Raw genomic sequence first — 17323 nt, 5'->3', positions numbered from 1 at the left:
AATCATCCCACCTCTCTGGCATTAAAAGTTTCCTTACCGGTCATCAAACAACCATCCACGTAGTTATTAAAATAATCATTTGATTACCTAATAAAATGACCATCCAACATTTGTTAATTATATATAATTAAATTGAATCAAACAAAATAACCATCCAATTAAAAATTAAAATAACCATCTACATACCTAATGGATTGAACATCCGACATCTAAATTCATAAACAAAGCACTCACCTTCTTGATATCTTCAACACCGAGCTGTGCGATGGGACTTCCTATTCTCGGATTTCCTACCACGGTGTACCAACAGGGACTTTAGCTGTGCCCGATTGCGGCTGCAGCGAGATCCAAGGAGTGCAGCATTAAATAATTGCAGGTTGCGCAGTAACCAAACATGACCGCGGCGACGAGAAAGAAAGGAAGGTTGCGGAGGGATCCGATCTTCCACAAAATTGTTGGGCGTCATCCACTCTCTCATAAATCCACCGCCATCCACTCTCTCATAAATCCATTCCCGATGCAATAATGATGCCAACACTCCGAGTTTGAACTTGGAAGTTGGAACTCGCCCCTCTCTTCCGACTTGTTTCCTCTCTTTGTGCGCAACGCAATGGTGAAGGGAGAAAGGCTTGCAAAGAGATACTATGTTGTTTGGTCGGTCTGAACCACCTTTGTGCGCGACAGGGATGCTCAGACGACCGCAATGAACAGGGTGGCATCTAGTCGTGGTCTGCGTAGCGGTGGCAGCGTGGCATCAAGTCGTGGTCTGGGAGGCGTCAGGCTGTGGTCTGAGCGACGGTGGCATTTGTTGCTTGCAGCCAGGGAGAGAGAAGTCGCTTTTACGGTGTACATAACTGTTGCAAATCTTTATTTAATTTAAAATTCAAATTCAAAATTATTAAAAATTAATTAATTTAATTATTATTTGATGTTAATTTCAATTTTATTTTTATTGTGCACATTGTATACCAAATTTATTAGCTCCTTATACTTTTTCTTTTGTTTTTTAATTATAAAAAAAATAATATTTCCTTTTTATTGAAATATACTCTACGTCAACAAGTTATAACTCAAATAATATAGTCTTTCTATACTCATCTAAAAATTATGGGTTTGAATCTCACTCCTAACTTAAAAAAAAATACTCTGCACTATAAAATGAATCAATTAAAATACGTCATCATGAATATTTTTTGAACATTTATATTGTTAAAATAATATAACGTCACTTTTTCTCTGACTTTAAATTTTTATAAATTAAAATATCTAATAAAGTTTGATTTTTATTATAATGTTATTCTCTAAAAATAAAATCAGTGTAAGACAAAAATAAAACATTTACAAAATTTATATATAATCATTAACGTAGCTCTTTTTATCCGCCTAAGCACATAAAAGTGTTTTCTAAAACTCGAACTTTTGATATTGCAAGAAAAAATCATCTAATTAAGACGATAAATTAACTATCTTTAAGTCATTTAATTACACTCTAAGATATAACACCTAACTCTAAATTTTTATCTATTTATTAATTTTTTTTTTACATTTGGAGATATTCCACATAGACACCCATTTTATTTGAATTAAAGAATTGAATTAAGAAAAAGTCTAGGGGCAGCAGTTTTATTGAATTTTGGCAAGCATGTAACTAGCAGAGAAAGGTGAGCCATTGGATGAAATCTCACACCAAACTCACACCATCAAATCATCATTGATGGCTAATTAATGGCTAACAATCACAAAAATTACTGTCCCTAGCATTGCTCGAATAATATCATGCAATGATTTATGCAATAGCCACCACTATAATTGCATATGTTTCCTGTGTTGAACATGATAGATAATAAAACCATGACAAATTATAGTCCTAATATAATACCTAGCTATTCAAATTCCACTATTTATGAATCTCTAATGTTTACAAAGTTCATATCAAGACAAGACTTAGTAACAGAACATCAGTAATAGGGAATACAATAATTTTTCTTATACCATTAAAAAGAAAGGAATACAATTTTTCTAGGTAATGAATGAAATTAAAGTTTGTGTAGCATCGCAACTAACGGTCATTGTCTTTTTCATTGTCACTAATTATTGGACCCTACAGCATTTAACCCTAGGGCTGCTATGAAACCCTTCAGAAAATCATAAATTGGAGCAAGATATTTAATACTTTCATCATGAAATTACTGGTTTAAAAAATTTAAATCGATAAAAAATATATATATATAAATGATCATATTTTTAACACGTTAGTTAGCAAAAAAAAATTCTTTTGGATTTGCATCAATTAAATTTTAGATCAAACTTCTCTAAAATATGAAAGTTGGTTAAATGAAAAAGTAAAAATATCTAATAATCACATCTAAATTAAGATAGTAAGATTTATATATAATTAAAAATTATAAATTTAATGTTGATTAACTCTTCATTCCGTGCTTTACTAATTTTATCATTTTAGATTTTTTTTATTTTTTAAAAGCTTTTTTTTTATTTTTGTCTTATACTAAATTTCTTTTTGAAGTAATAAAAGTTGAACTCTAAACCTTTTCATCATAAAAATTCTAATATTATATAATAAAATATTTATCTTAAAAATTTAAATTGATAAAAAATACATAAATAATTATATATTTAACAAATTTAATAATCCGAGACAAATAACATTTAATTTTTAAGGACAAGTAGAAAGAAATTTTTATTCAACATATACATGCAGCCAGTGGTGACTTTCATTTAAATTGGCCTACAAATTAAATAAATCAATGCAACTTGATGGGGTCTTATTATCACTATAAATAGCCACTTTGAACACACCAATTAATATGATCATAGAAATTGTAAAAGCCTCGATTATCTTTCCTTAGATAGCATTAAGTCCTTTAATAAGCATATACACACAATTATTGAGCTTTTTTCTACTTTTAGTATTATATATTGATCTTTAGTTCTTTACACATACATAGCTACATATAATTAAGCACAAAATCATATCTAATTAATATTGTTAAGCATGCAAGGTATATCCGTTGAGAGATCACACTCAAGTGTTGAACAAATTCAGCCCCCAACTTATGGGAACTTAATTACCATTCTCAGCATTGATGGAGGTGGTATTAGGGGCATTATTCCAGCTACCATTCTTGAATTCCTTGAATCTCAATTTCAGGTACGAGATTTTCTTCTGGATTGGACTTGCTTAATTGAATTGTGATTATTATTAGGTTCAAAACTATATATCTCATATAATTAATTTCTCAAACCATGTCTATCTAAGCATCGCTACTATATCTATAATTCTATATCTATATATATATATATTATTATTATGTATAATAGATGTTATAGAATCACTAATTTAAAAAATTTAAACTGATAAAAAAAACAGTATGAATAGTTATATTTTTAATATTTTTTTAAGTAATAGTTTTTTTTAATTAATTAGGTTTACTTGATTTTTGTATAGGCTTTCTTTTTTTTATTTGTCTTATGTTTTTTTTTTATTTTTGGAATTCATTAAAAATCGAACTCTAATTTTTTCAAACATAAAACTCTAATACCATATTATGATACAATGCATTCTAAAAGCTTAAGTTGATAGGAGGAAGGCAATATAAATAGTTATATTTCTAACAATAAAAATATAAAAAACAAAAAATGGTACACAATCTTTTTCTATTTCAAAAATTTGTATCCAATATCTCTTAAATTAGAAATTGCTTTTTATCTTAACTAATTCTATTTTTATTATTTTTACCACTACTTATAAAATACACATATATATCTACTTAATATATCATATAGCTCTTTAACTTCAATATTTGGGAAGTCAAGCATTATTACCTAATTATATACTAAAAATAAGCTATTTAATAAGAGAATTTGAGGAATTTTGATCATAATAGTTCTAAATATTATTTTGGCTAATATATGATAATTAGTGTTTTGAACAATACTATTACTATAAAAAAAATTAGCAAATAGCAACCGTTTATTTGCAACTGATTTTTAGTATAACATTACGCTAAAGATAATAAAACAGATGAATAAATTATAATTTGTATCCATAAAAAATACAAACGCTGACAAATATATCCATATAAGAATAAAACGACAATTGTATCCACGGAAGATAGTTTCCGTGTGTCAAAAATATCTTAACGGACTAATTGTGTAACCAACGTCCGGGTACTCTTGACACACGGAAGTCATCTTCCGTAGTTATAATTATCATTTTATTTTTATATGGGTACATTTGTCAGCATCTATATCTTTTATGGGTACAAATGGTAATTTATTCAAAAGAGATAATATAAAAAAAAAATACATCTTTCGGTATTAAATAAAAAATACACACTGACAGTATACTAAAATATGATAAAAATATTATTTCTTTAATTTTTATAAGAGAAAATTAAACTACAACCTTCAATTTGTATGCATGCAGGAGTTAGATGGTGAAGATGCAAGACTTGCAGACTATTTTGATGTGATATCAGGTACAAGCACTGGAGGACTTGTAACTGCAATGTTAACTGCTCCAGATCAAAATAATCGTCCACTTTTTGCTGCTAAAGATATCAAACCATTTTACTTGGAACACTGTCCAAAAATTTTCCCACAACCTAGGTAATAATTCACTTTTCAAATATATATCCTTTCATGTTTCTTTTTAACACATATAGATATCTTTTATCTTAAAGATATTATTACACATTTACACACATAAAACTATAAGTTTGTTTCATTATTTTTTATATAAATAGATAATTAAATATTATATATTATTGATGAATAAAGATAGTTAATTTTTATATATTTACTATTTTGAAAATAAATAATTACTTTTATCAACCTAACAATTTTGGATTGAATGTCAATAAATATAAAAATTTACAGTAAAAATACATTAAAATAGAGCTTTAATTAATCAAAATGGAATATACTTATTTTAAGAATTCTACGTATTCTAAAGTCATATAATTTAACGACAATGATAGAAAGAAAAAAAAAACAGTCAGAACATGTTTTATTTATTATTCATTAATTGTTGAAATAATTAATAAATATTAAATAAGATAAATTCTAATTTATTTTGGTTATTTTTTTTTTGTTATTAAACATTTTTTATGATGTAATTTCTTGTAGGGGGCTATGTAGAACATTACTGGCAAAGGTAATAAAATCATTGCTGAGAGGACCAAAGTATGATGGGAAATACTTACATAAAGTGGTTAGAGAGAAGCTTGGAGACATTAGTTTAAATGAGACAATTACCAATGTTGTCATTCCCACTTTTGATATCAAGTCATTGCAACCAACTATATTCTCATCTTATCAGGTTCCTTTCCCTTTTCTATCTTTAATTTTCCTTAGAAAATTTTCCAAAAAAAATGGAAATTTAATTCATTATATTCTGATGTATGTAAGTCACATTTTAACACAAACTCTTTTTAATTTTGGTCACCATTAATAAGATCATATTGATATCAAACTAACACCTACCTACTTTGAGATGTTAGTTGAAACTTTTAAGTTAAATATCATCACTCTTTGAGAAAAGTCTAACTTTGATCTTCATTGGTATTGAAATGACAATGAATTTCCAATTTGCATGCATGGGACCTAGCTAATAAAAAAAATGGGTAGGGGGATTATTGCATGTGGGACCTAGTTTTTTTTTTTTTTAAATTTGTTTAGGGTTTGAAATTTTGACATTCATATGAAAGTTGCTGCCATCAGCATCATCTAAACACTACAATAGATTAGGAAGCAAAACTGTTGAAAAACAAAACTGAATGAATGTTAATATGAAAATACATTAATTATTCATGATCTATTTTTTTAAATAATTCTCTTATTTATATATATATATATGATGCAAAGCATAACTATTGATTAACTTCGAGCCAAAAGAATAAAATAATGCTCAACAAAATTTGGATTTTCAATCGTAATTACTTCAAATAAAATATTTCAGTTATCTATTAAAAGAATATTTATATCTCAACTTATTTCTATTAAAGATACAATTATTCGTATATCTTCTTTTATTCTTTTATTAGTTTAAATTTTTGAAAAAAAGAATTTTATAATATGATATTAAAATTTGTATAACCTAAAAATTTAGAGTTTAATCCTTGAAGACACTAAAATTTATTTTAATATAAGACAAATAAAAAAAATTTACACAAGCCAAAAAAATGTTGTGTGAGAATACGTTTATTAGAGATATAACTATTTATGTATTTTTTTTATTAATTTAATTTTTTGAAAAAAAAATATTTTATCATAATTTCATATACTCTAAAAAAATGTAATTTTTAATTTAATGTATTAATATTTTAATTTCATTCTATTCTTCAAGTCTTTCTCTTAATTTCTTATTTAGAATTTTTTTAAGTATTCATTCATGGTAGACATAATTTTTTGTGAGATAAAAATAAAAATAAGCATCACTATATATGAAGAAAAAAAAACCTAACAAAAAATGAAACTTATTGATATGTATACGCAGATTAAGAGTAGTCCTAGCTTGGATGCTAAATTATCCGATATATGCATTAGCACATCAGCTGCACCAACCTATCTCCCTGCTCATCACTTCACTACCAAAGATGCAAATGGAAATCCACATGAATTCAACCTCATCGATGGTGGTGTTTGTGCCAATAATCCGGTATGCATTTTTAACTTATTATTATTAGTAGTTATTATTGTTGTTATTGTTTAATTTTGATGCTTTTGATAATATAAAAAAAGTTACACTAAAATTAAATTAGATTCGTGTATAAAATAATTATTTTTTGAATAATTAATTTTAAAATTATTTTTGTTTAACGATGTGACAATACAAAATTGAATATCTGTATAATTTTTTTTAAATAATTAAATTTTTTTTATTATTTAATTTTCAGACATTAGTTGCAATGAATCAAGTGACAAAGCAAATTCTTGATGAAAATGTTGATTTCTTTCCAATCAAGGCTGCGGAATATCGTCGGTTTTTAATAATTTCAATAGGAACTGGGACAGCCAAAAATGAAGAAAAATTCAATGCAAAAATGGCAGCAAAATGGGGGCTTTTGGATTGGTTTATTCATAGTGGCTCCACTCCTTTAATTGATGTTTTCTCTCAATCAAGTGGTGATATGGCTGATTTTCATTTAACTACTCTCACTCAAGCACTTCATTTAGAACATAATTACCTTCGAATTCAGGTAAATTGAATTCTACAACTTTGTATAACATGTGTATAACTTCTTTTTGAAATAATTATCTTTTAATTTTAATCGATTTTGATTAGTCGAATAGTCATTAATTCATTAATTTGTTTAAACATGTGTTAGAAATTCAAATTATATATTCTTAAATAGAATTTAGATATTATATAATAAGTTAATGTTTAACTTATTGAGTTTAAAAATTTCGTAAAAAAAAAAATTCTTAATTTTGTCTCTATTTTTGAATTAAAATTTGTAGTTTTACAAGAATGCTTCGGTCACTAAAATCAGTCATTAATATATTTGTATATAAATACAAATATATTTGTGGTTTAAATTTTTTTAATATGTATTTATATTCCAATATATATTTTATACTGATAACTAATTTTAATGGTTAATTTTGATTTACACATAATATAGTGTTTGTTTAGGCGCCATTATTTTGATAAAAAATATCCTTTTTCAATGAAAACAGATCTTTTTTTATTTTTTAGCGTGTTTGACAAATTTCTAGTAGTAAAAGTAAAAACACTAAAAAAACATCTTTTTTGAGAAGCTATAATTTACATCTTTTTTTCTTAAAAAAAAAGATGTTTTTCATATAATAAATAAATAAAAAAATATTTTTATATTACTATACCCAAACATAATTGATAGATAAAAAAATATTTTTGGATAAGATATCCAAACATAAAAACTTCAAAAAAAAATTCAAAAAAATTTTTTTTTAAAAAACTCACCCAAATAAGCCCATAATATAGTCGGTAGTTTTAATACCAAAGAAAAAGTAAAATATTTAGTCATCATGATGCCTTCAAATATCATTTTATTTTAAATGTATACAAAGCAAAACTCATCACTTGATATTTCATCAAAAGCATCTAATTAATGTGGCTGCTATCTATTTTAGCAATTGAAAATAAATAAGTACATAAGGAATTCATTAATAAGCATATTTAAGTGACTAATTTAATTTGTTAAATTGCAGGATGACACATTGACTGGAACTGATGCTTCCGTTGACATTTCCACCAAAAAGAATTTGGAGAGGCTTAGCCAAATTGGTGAAAATTTATTGAAGAAATCAGTCTCTAGGATTAATTTAGAGAATGGTAGGTTTGAGCCAATCAAAAATGGAGGAACAAATGAAGATGCACTCAAAAGGTAAAATTACTAAAAATTCAAACTTTTTATACGTGTGTATTATTATTATTATCATTATAAGAATTTAATTTCGATCTACGACAGTATAAAATAGTTTTATACGTGCATTTAATTACATAACGTCACATCAATAAAAATAACTAACTAACCTTCACATTGACCACCTGAATCATCACATAAAAGAACGGATGTGATGAGTGTACGATTACTGTCAGTGCATTAAAATTAAATTCTTATTAATTATATTATTTATTTTATTCAATTAATTAACATAATCCTATTGCAAATTACAAATTCAGTCACAAGATAAATATAATGTTTAATTATTAATGTCTTCAGGTTTGCCAAAATACTTTCGCAAGAGAGAAGTCTTCGTGACGTGAGATCCCCACACACTAAAAAGACCCGTCACTAGTGCCTTTTAATTTCTTCATCTTATGTTTTGGTAAATAAAAGAAAAACATTTAATTCTATTAAGTTCATTGATGATTTCAGTTATTGTTCAGATCGATTTGTTATTAGTTGTTTCAAAAATTATTAATAAAATTTAGAATACATTTGAGATTTAAGATTTTTCATAGAGGTCAAGCATGAGACTCTTATAAAAAGAAATGTAATTTTCAGTAGTTTAATTTTTCCATTATTTTTTCAGCTTCCATATAATTGTACGCAGAGAAACAATAATAATGAATTCTCACTGAATAGAATTATAATTTGTGATTACATGTACACTTGATCTTAATTAGCATTCAGCACAAATTTGTTCATGTGAATATGTGATTTGTATTAAGAAATAATCATAATAGATACTTACATGTAAGTGATCTAATAATATTAATAAAACGAAAAGAATACATAAAGAGTTTGGAAAGATAATAAGATTCTGAAAGAATAAAGAAAGAAAAGAAAAGATGAAGAAATTTTATTGATTGTTGATTGATTAAAATTGTAAACTATGAAGATAAAACTAAGTATATATAGAGCATTGGCCTATAAAAGATAAAAATAAATAAAGATAAGATAAAGATAAAGACTAAAATTATAATTGAATTTGTATATTCTGTTGGGCTGAATTTATAGGCCGTGAAACGTTTTTATTGTTGTTATGAGCTAAGGTGGAAAAGTGATTTAATAAATATTAAATTAGATGTCATATTAAAATTGAGATAAAATGAGTTTAATTTAATTTCGAAAGTCAATTCATAAAATGAAGGAGGTCTCATATTTAAAAACTATCTAAAAATCCTATTTTGATCAGATATAAGACTTCTGAGTGTCTTCGATATTCATATCACGTATATATAATAAAAAGATTAATTACCAAACTAATTATCTTATAAAGTAGATATAGTAATACATAATAAAAAAATGTATGAAAAACACACTTGAATATAACAAAAAACTTTTGGCGTTATAAGTTTTTCTTACATGTTTGTTTATTTCAAAATTAGTAATAAAAATATGTTATCTTAGAAGTAGATTAGAGGAAATTAAAGTTATTTTTCCTAAAATTAATTATAATAAACCAATTTGTATTGGTCAAATAGTTAATGTATTCGTTTGCTTAAATAAATGTAGTTTAGATTTGTGATAAATTAATTATTATTTATTTATCTAAAAAATATAGTGAAAAACTAAAAAAATTAATTATACTAAACAATTGACAGAACTTTTAATTAATTGCAAAATTATTGAAATTTATTAAATTTCTCGTTTTTAAAAGTCATTTATTTTAACTATGAAATAAAAATCTAATTCATATATAAATTTTGTAAGCCACCCTTATCTCTCAGTATCCCTCAACAATTGCTAAGAATAATTCATAATGTGAAAATCTTTGGTAAAGAAAATTACATATCAAAACAAATTATAGTGCTTAATAATCAAAGATACTTATAAAGCAAGAAACCTTTCCCAGTTACTAGTAATTAAAAAACACGTGGAATGTAGTTATTTATATAAATCGCAACAAATTGTGTATGTGACCTAACTTACTAAGAAAGTTCAACGTATTAAAAATTCAGAAAGAGTCTTTGTCACAAAACAAAAGGACACACAAACTGCCACAAATATCTCTAGCGAAAATTTGTCTAATTCAAGAATACAAAACCAAGTGGAAAATTATCAAGTCAATAATTGTCTTATCCGCGGAGTTGTAAGAGTGATTTACAATTTATTTTGACCATAGGAAATTTCAAACTTCGAAAATTCAATCAAGCTATTTATATTTTTCTCCCTAAGATGGGATTGGTTTCTTAATTAATTAACTATCTATCTAATCCATTTTATCATAATTTTTTATTCCTAAAAATATAAAAGAAATAATTAACTCTTGACTCACTCAATGAAATTAATTAGTACCATATATATATATTATAAAATTAAAAATAGTCATTAAATTAGTAATTATATATAAATATTTATATATTTTTTCAATTAAATAATAAAATGTTAAAATAATTAAATATATTATAGTAAACTAATCAAATGCATAAACAAAATAATTAAGCGTGTCTACATAAATATAATAAAATATCAAATATATATTTCTACCATAATATTAGTAATTAATTTTGAATACACACATAACATATTTATCTACTATTAGACAAAAATCTTCCATATCTTTCGCTAAAAGAAAAAATTATATGTGACTAATTAATTATTAACAATCTCACTACGTTATCAACAGTATTTTTATCAAATTTTATCAATTCTTAGTTATAACGGTATTTAATAAAAATATTTTTATAGATACATTTAATAAAAATATCTTTCTTATAATTGTGTCTAATAAAAATATTTTTATATATATATTTTTTAAATATATTTTTTTATACATATATTTAAAATATAATAATTAATTATTATGCACAATAATAAATTTGACTTTTCCAATTATTAATTAATAGAAGATGTAAAAGGGCATGATACAGCAAATTGAAACAGTTATGGCAATGTAACCAATAATAAATGCAGACAGCATGCAAGAAAATTCCACAAAATTAATTATTTTCCAACATAAGCGCAGCCTTTGATTTTGTCTTCACTCGGAAATTGTTTGGTCCTCTTTGACTTATAAAACTGAAACCAATTCAACTTCATAGGCTCTTTCTTCCTATAAATATGCACTATGAGCAAACCAATATCATCATACCAAAACCTCAAATCTTTCTTAGCATAATATAAGTGCATCATATTATATACTACTTTCTTTGCTACCCACCATAATTAAGTATATATATTTTCTTTCATCTTTAATTTAATTATTACTATATTTGTGCACCAAAATCCTCTAATTCATATTGTTAATAAGCATGCCAAGTATGTCATCCGTTCAGAGGTCAAAATCATGTGTTGAACTTCAGCCCCCAACTTATGGGAACTTAATTACCATTCTTAGCATTGATGGAGGTGGTGTTAGGGGCATTATCCCAGCTACCATTCTTGAATTCCTTGAATCTCATCTTCAGGTATGAGATTATATATGAATTTGTAAATATGCTTTCTTTCTTGCTTTATTTATGAGTGAATATCCCATTCGACCCCTGACAATTATTTCGAAAGGATAACGAGGTCCTAAAAAAAAAATCAAATCTGGCCCCTGATATTTTTTTAGGACTGATTAGTCCATGTACAAAAAAAATAACATTGACTTTTTTTGGCATAGGACTAATCTGTCCCATAAAAATAAAGCTCAAGAATCGGGTTGGTATTTTTTTTTGTCAAAAATTTTGTTGTCTTTTAAAATAATTGTCAATGGCTGTTTTGGATTTTTTTCTTTATTTATTTATTTTAACATTATTTTCCCAAATGTTCTCTATATCAAAACATAAATTTCTCCTCCATTTGGATGTAGCTAGGTACCTATTAATACACTATGTTCAAATTAAAATTTTACTATATTAAATTAAAAGATGATATACTTGTTATTAGGTTATATTAGTCAAGACTTGAAGTCATATTTAATTTAATTTAATTTAAATAACAGTTTTTATAAATCAATATAATAAATAGTATTTTATTAACAATAATACATGCATCAATTCCCATTATATATAGTCTATGTTCAGTGAAATATATAAGCTAAGCTTTCTCTAGAATTCCAGCTGATAAATAAAAACCTAAATAAGAGAATCTTGATATAAAGTTAGTTAAACTGTACTGTATGTAATTTTAACTTTTGCATGCATGCAGGAGTTAGATGGTGAAGATGCAAGACTTGCAGATTATTTTGATGTGATATCAGGAACAAGTACTGGAGGACTTGTAACTGCAATGTTAACTGCTCCAGATCAAAATAATCGTCCCCTTTTTGCTGCTAAAGATATCAAACCATTTTATTTGGAGCACTGCCCAAAAATTTTTCCACAACCTAGGTAATAATCCACTTTTGAGATATATCATGTTTTTTTTTTTACATATATAGTTATTTTTTTTAAAAAAATTATTTGTTAGAAATATAATTATTTATATATTTATTCTGTCAAATTAAAAAATTTAGTATCATGAGATGATATTATGGTATATTATTAGAATTTCACTATTAAAAGTCTAAATTTGATGCTTATTGCAAAAGAAAAAAAAATTATTCAAAATATCACTAGTAAAAAGAGATAATATCTTCTCAAATAAAGAACATGCTATGTTAACATTTAAGAGAAAGATAATTATAAACACTTGAATTATTGAACCCTAGTTACATATTAAATGAGTTTTTGTATCCATTTTATTTTAGTATTTATTGCATTTATTCTCTTCTAGTATGATGTAATCAAATATTACAACCAAATATTAGATAATCTTGTTCCAGATATATAAGATTCTTGGTATGTAATTAAAATTCTATCCCAACCAATCAATTATAACTAAAAGCTAGTGAAGAGGTAGGTCAATTTTCAAGTCCGATTTGAATAGGTTTGAGGGATTAATTCACGCCAATTATTTATTTAAAGGATTTTGTGAACAATAGAACATAATTTAAGAATATAATAATAAAAGTTATTTAAAATTGTTAGATATTTAATACAAAAAATATTTTAAGAAATTTTTAGTCAAATATTTTTTTATAATACTCTTAAAATATAAATATGTTTAACAAGACCCTTTAAATTAAATTAAATTAAATTGTATCATATAATTTAATTAACTCCGATTCAACTAATAATGAGCTACTAATTATTGAAACAATAACTTAATTAATAACCTAATGTCCTGACCAAGCTAAGTCAACTCCCAGTTCAATTTAGACCATCCAAATTAAATTTAATCACTTTCATTTTAATTTCTTTGCAGAGGCTTAGGTGCAACATTGATGGCAAAGATGATAAGACAATTGGGAGGACCAAAATATGATGGAAAATACTTGCATGGAGTGGTTAAAGAGAAACTTGGAGACATTCGTTTGCATGAGACAATCACCAATGTTGTCATTCCCACCTTTGACATCAAATGTTTACAACCAATTATTTTCTCATCATACCAGGTTTTAATTCACTCTCTTTATATCTTGATGGATCTAGCTACTTTTATTTTATTTATTTATTGGATGTTCAGTGTTAAAAATTGATTCCACCAATACAAGGAGTCTTGATCATATGGCATGATCAGCATCTCAATTGAATAATATATACGGTTTTGTTAGATAAACAATGACTTTTTTAAACAATGTAAACAGTGGATTCTAGAATTGACTTAATAAAGTAAAAAAATACTCCACCCCTAAATTATTTCCTAAATTTTAACATTAGATAACCATCCGTACACTTAGTGAATTGAACATACAGCTATTATTAACTGTGCATGAGTAAATCGAATAAAAAAAATAACTATCCAATTAAGAATAATCAACATAATCATCTGCATATACCTATTAAATTGAACATTTAATATATTTATTGTTTACGTTATTTAGTATTCTCATTGTCTTCGTATGCTTTTCTGTATAGGAAAAGACAAAAATGATTATTGTCTTTCCTTTTGTTTCTCATTGGAATTGGAATACTTATAATCATCCTCCATTATACGTACAAATTAAACGTATATAATTGTCTAGGTTAAAGACATTAAGACAATAAGCATGCATGCTCATCCAAAAATAAAAAGACAAATCAATTGATTATTTTATATATATTAAAGAAAAAAACTTGGTTGCTAGATTAGTCATTTTAGTTAATGACAATGTAAATTTCATCCTCAATTGATTGAATTGTTTTTTGTTCTTGTTTGCTAATAAAATTATGTGACCTAAACCTAAGCAATTAAACCAATGATCAAATAAACCCTAACAAAATTTGAGAATTATTTTTATGCAGATTAAGAGTTGGCCTTGCTTGGATGCTAAACTCTCGGACATATGCATTAGCACATCAGCTGCACCTACTTATCTGCCTGCCCATAACTTCACCAACAAAGATTCAAAAGGAAATAATGTACATGAATTCAACCTCGTTGATGGTGGTGTTTGTGCTAATAATCCGGTATGTTTATAGGTTAATTAATATCATTATTACAACACAACTGATATTTAGTGGCGTTTTTTTCTTGGATTTATAAACTGTTGCTAAAAGATTTAGTGGTGCTTTAATAACCGCCATTTTATGAGGTGTGACAAAACTATTTGCGGTGGTTTTAAATAATAGCTACTTAGCTAGAATAACTGGTCGCTACAACCAAACTTTTTTTTTTGTCTTTTTACAGTTAAACTCACTACAATAATACCAACAAATAATGGCACATTTTTAGAGGATTATAAAAACTGTCGCTATTTACTGGAATCTGCCGCAAAACATATATTCTTACAAAACATAAATATTGTTTAAATAAACTTTTTCAGTATAAAAACCAAAAACTAAACCGTTTGTTACGCTGAAATATACATCTAATTAATATTTGAGTCTATCACTTATATATTAATTATCTAACGAGGCAAATAACAAATAAATAAGTATCTTATAATTGGGATGATAAAATTTTATAATGTCAATATTTGGCCATTAAATTCTTATTATTAATAATTGCTATTGAAAAAATTATTAATAATTTTGGAATTAGTATATACTAATATAATTTGTTTTTGTGTGTAATTTATATGATTTTGCAGACTTTAGTTGCCATGAATCAATTAACAAAGCAAATGATAGATGAAAATGTTGATTTCTTTCCAATCAAACCTTCGGACTATAGTCGGTTCTTAATAATTTCAATAGGAACTGGAACAGCCAAAAATGAAGAAAAATTCAATGCAAAAGTTGCAGCTAAATGGGGGCTATTGGATTGGTTAACTCAAGGTGGTTCCACTCCCTTAATTGATGTTTTCTCTCAATCAAGTTCTGATATGGTTGATTTCCATATAGCTACTCTCACTCGAGCACTTCATTCAGAAGAAAATTACCTCCGGATACAGGTAATTAAATGTTCACTAATCACTAAGCATTTTCCATATCTTTATCTCTTCTATATATTATTGAAATTGAAGCATTAAAGTTAAATATTAAGCTTAAGTGATTTTGAATTTGTTCATCATATTTTGCAGGATGACACATTGATTGGAAATGATTCTTCAGTTGATATTTCTACTAAGGAGAATTTGGAGAGACTTTGCCAAATTGGTGATAATTTGTTGAAGAAACCGGTTTCTAGGGTTAATTTAGAGAATGGTCAAATTGAACCCTTAGAAAATGGAGGAACCAATGAAGAAGCTCTCAAAAGGTAAAATTAGGAAGAAAAAAATTAAGAGAAAAGTACAAATAGATTCCTAACTTTTTGGTCTTTCGACATTTTTAAGTATCTGATGATTTAAAAATACATTTAAGTCTCTAATCTCTTCAAAATTTGGAGACATTGATCCCTGGATTTAATTTGTCCTATTTTAAAAACTCTTTCATGTGTTCATCCATATTAACCAAATCAGTACAATGGGAGTCACGTTTGATTTTTTCGATGAGTCTCACAGGACCAAGCGAACATGAGGAATCGATATGTCCAAATTTAAAAAATGTCAGAGACTTAAAAGTATTTTTAAATTCTCGAAAACTTAAATGTTCGCGTATCAAAAGGTCAAGGACTTAGTTGTCATTTTCTCAAAAATTAAAGTATATATATAATTTCTTAAAAGCTCATTATTCAACTTCTCAAGAATAGTATAAATTAAAATACCACATATACCTATATATTGAAAAGTTAGTAACAAATTACAGTAATATAAATTAAATTTTTATGTATTATTGGTATAAAATAATTTTACAAAGAAAACTAATTATGTATTATCATATTAGTAAAAGTAAATAAATTTCAAATATAATATATTTAACTAATCTCTAGTAGTATTACTAACACATTTGAGTTAAATTTATTTACAGGTTTGCAAAAATATTATCACAAGAGAGGAGACTTCGTGACATGAGATCCCCTCATACTAAGAAGGCATCATACAACTAAATAGATAGTGACATTTAATTTCTTCATATTATGTTAGTGATGAAACATTTGATTCTACTAATTTCATTAATTCAGTTATTGTTCAACCATATAATTTTTAAATAGAATTTAATATTTAGAATTTTAGATATGATTAGTCATATGTACTCATGTATTGTTAAATTCCATGCTTGTTAATATATTATGAGTTTGTTTCTTTTATTTAATGATTTATAAATTTTAAATCCTAAATCTTATTGGACGTGATATTAATAAAACTAATTTTTTTTAGTAATTGGAATAATTCTCGAATAGTATTAAACTATAAAGTGAAATCAAAGGGTAAAAAAGAATTATATATATGATGCATTCTGTCATCTTGGATTATTTATCAAAAATTAAAGATCACCATCTTGGACTAAATTAAACGGATTTTGTTTTATCAGAAAATGAACTTTTTTTTTCTCTTTTAATTTTAATTTGCTTAAAGAAAAACGACGAATATTCTTCAGAAG

General features: G+C 25.8%; 2 protein-coding genes across 2 annotated transcripts; both read left to right on the top strand.

The window, feature by feature from the left end:
* The first annotated feature begins 2767 nt into the window (after positions 1-2767).
* On the top strand, positions 2768-9119 carry LOC112697865 (patatin-like protein 2). Its single transcript, XM_025751226.2, has 7 exons — positions 2768-3169; positions 4448-4629; positions 5149-5341; positions 6518-6679; positions 6918-7220; positions 8215-8390; positions 8730-9119. Exons 1-7 carry the CDS (start codon positions 3014-3016, stop codon positions 8803-8805), a joined length of 1248 nt encoding a protein of 415 aa, XP_025607011.1. The 5' UTR covers positions 2768-3013; the 3' UTR covers positions 8806-9119.
* Positions 9120-11291: 2172 nt separating this feature from the next.
* On the top strand, positions 11292-17030 carry LOC112697864 (patatin-like protein 2). Its single transcript, XM_025751225.2, has 7 exons — positions 11292-11863; positions 12588-12769; positions 13686-13875; positions 14705-14869; positions 15493-15795; positions 15925-16100; positions 16751-17030. The coding sequence occupies exons 1-7, from the start codon at positions 11708-11710 to the stop codon at positions 16827-16829; spliced, it is 1251 nt and encodes a 416-aa protein (XP_025607010.1). The 5' UTR covers positions 11292-11707; the 3' UTR covers positions 16830-17030.
* The last annotated feature ends 293 nt before the right edge of the window (positions 17031-17323 follow it).

This window comes from Arachis hypogaea, chromosome 16 (assembly GCF_003086295.3).
Source record: "Arachis hypogaea cultivar Tifrunner chromosome 16, arahy.Tifrunner.gnm2.J5K5, whole genome shotgun sequence".
In the NCBI taxonomy this organism is placed as follows: domain Eukaryota; kingdom Viridiplantae; phylum Streptophyta; class Magnoliopsida; order Fabales; family Fabaceae; genus Arachis; species Arachis hypogaea.
Note: the sequence above shows the minus strand (reverse complement) of the source record. Positions and strands in the feature narration are given on the sequence as shown.

What these genes read in the sequence shown, in the direction of transcription:
- LOC112697864 (XM_025751225.2), top strand. Translation starts at nt 11,708, where the DNA reads ATGCCAAGTATGTCATCCGTTCAGAGGTCAAAATCATGTGTTGAACTT. An exon ending in GTGTTTGTGCTAATAATCCG is followed by an intron (nt 14,870 to 15,492) that starts GTATGTTTATAG and finishes ATGATTTTGCAG; the next exon opens with ACTTTAGTTGCCATGAATCA. An exon ending in AATGAAGAAGCTCTCAAAAG is followed by an intron (nt 16,101 to 16,750) that starts GTAAAATTAGGA and finishes ATTTATTTACAG; the next exon opens with GTTTGCAAAAATATTATCAC.
- LOC112697865 (XM_025751226.2), top strand. Translation starts at nt 3,014, where the DNA reads ATGCAAGGTATATCCGTTGAGAGATCACACTCAAGTGTTGAACAAATT. An exon ending in TCCTTGAATCTCAATTTCAG is followed by an intron (nt 3,170 to 4,447) that starts GTACGAGATTTT and finishes GTATGCATGCAG; the next exon opens with GAGTTAGATGGTGAAGATGC. An exon ending in ATAATTACCTTCGAATTCAG is followed by an intron (nt 7,221 to 8,214) that starts GTAAATTGAATT and finishes GTTAAATTGCAG; the next exon opens with GATGACACATTGACTGGAAC.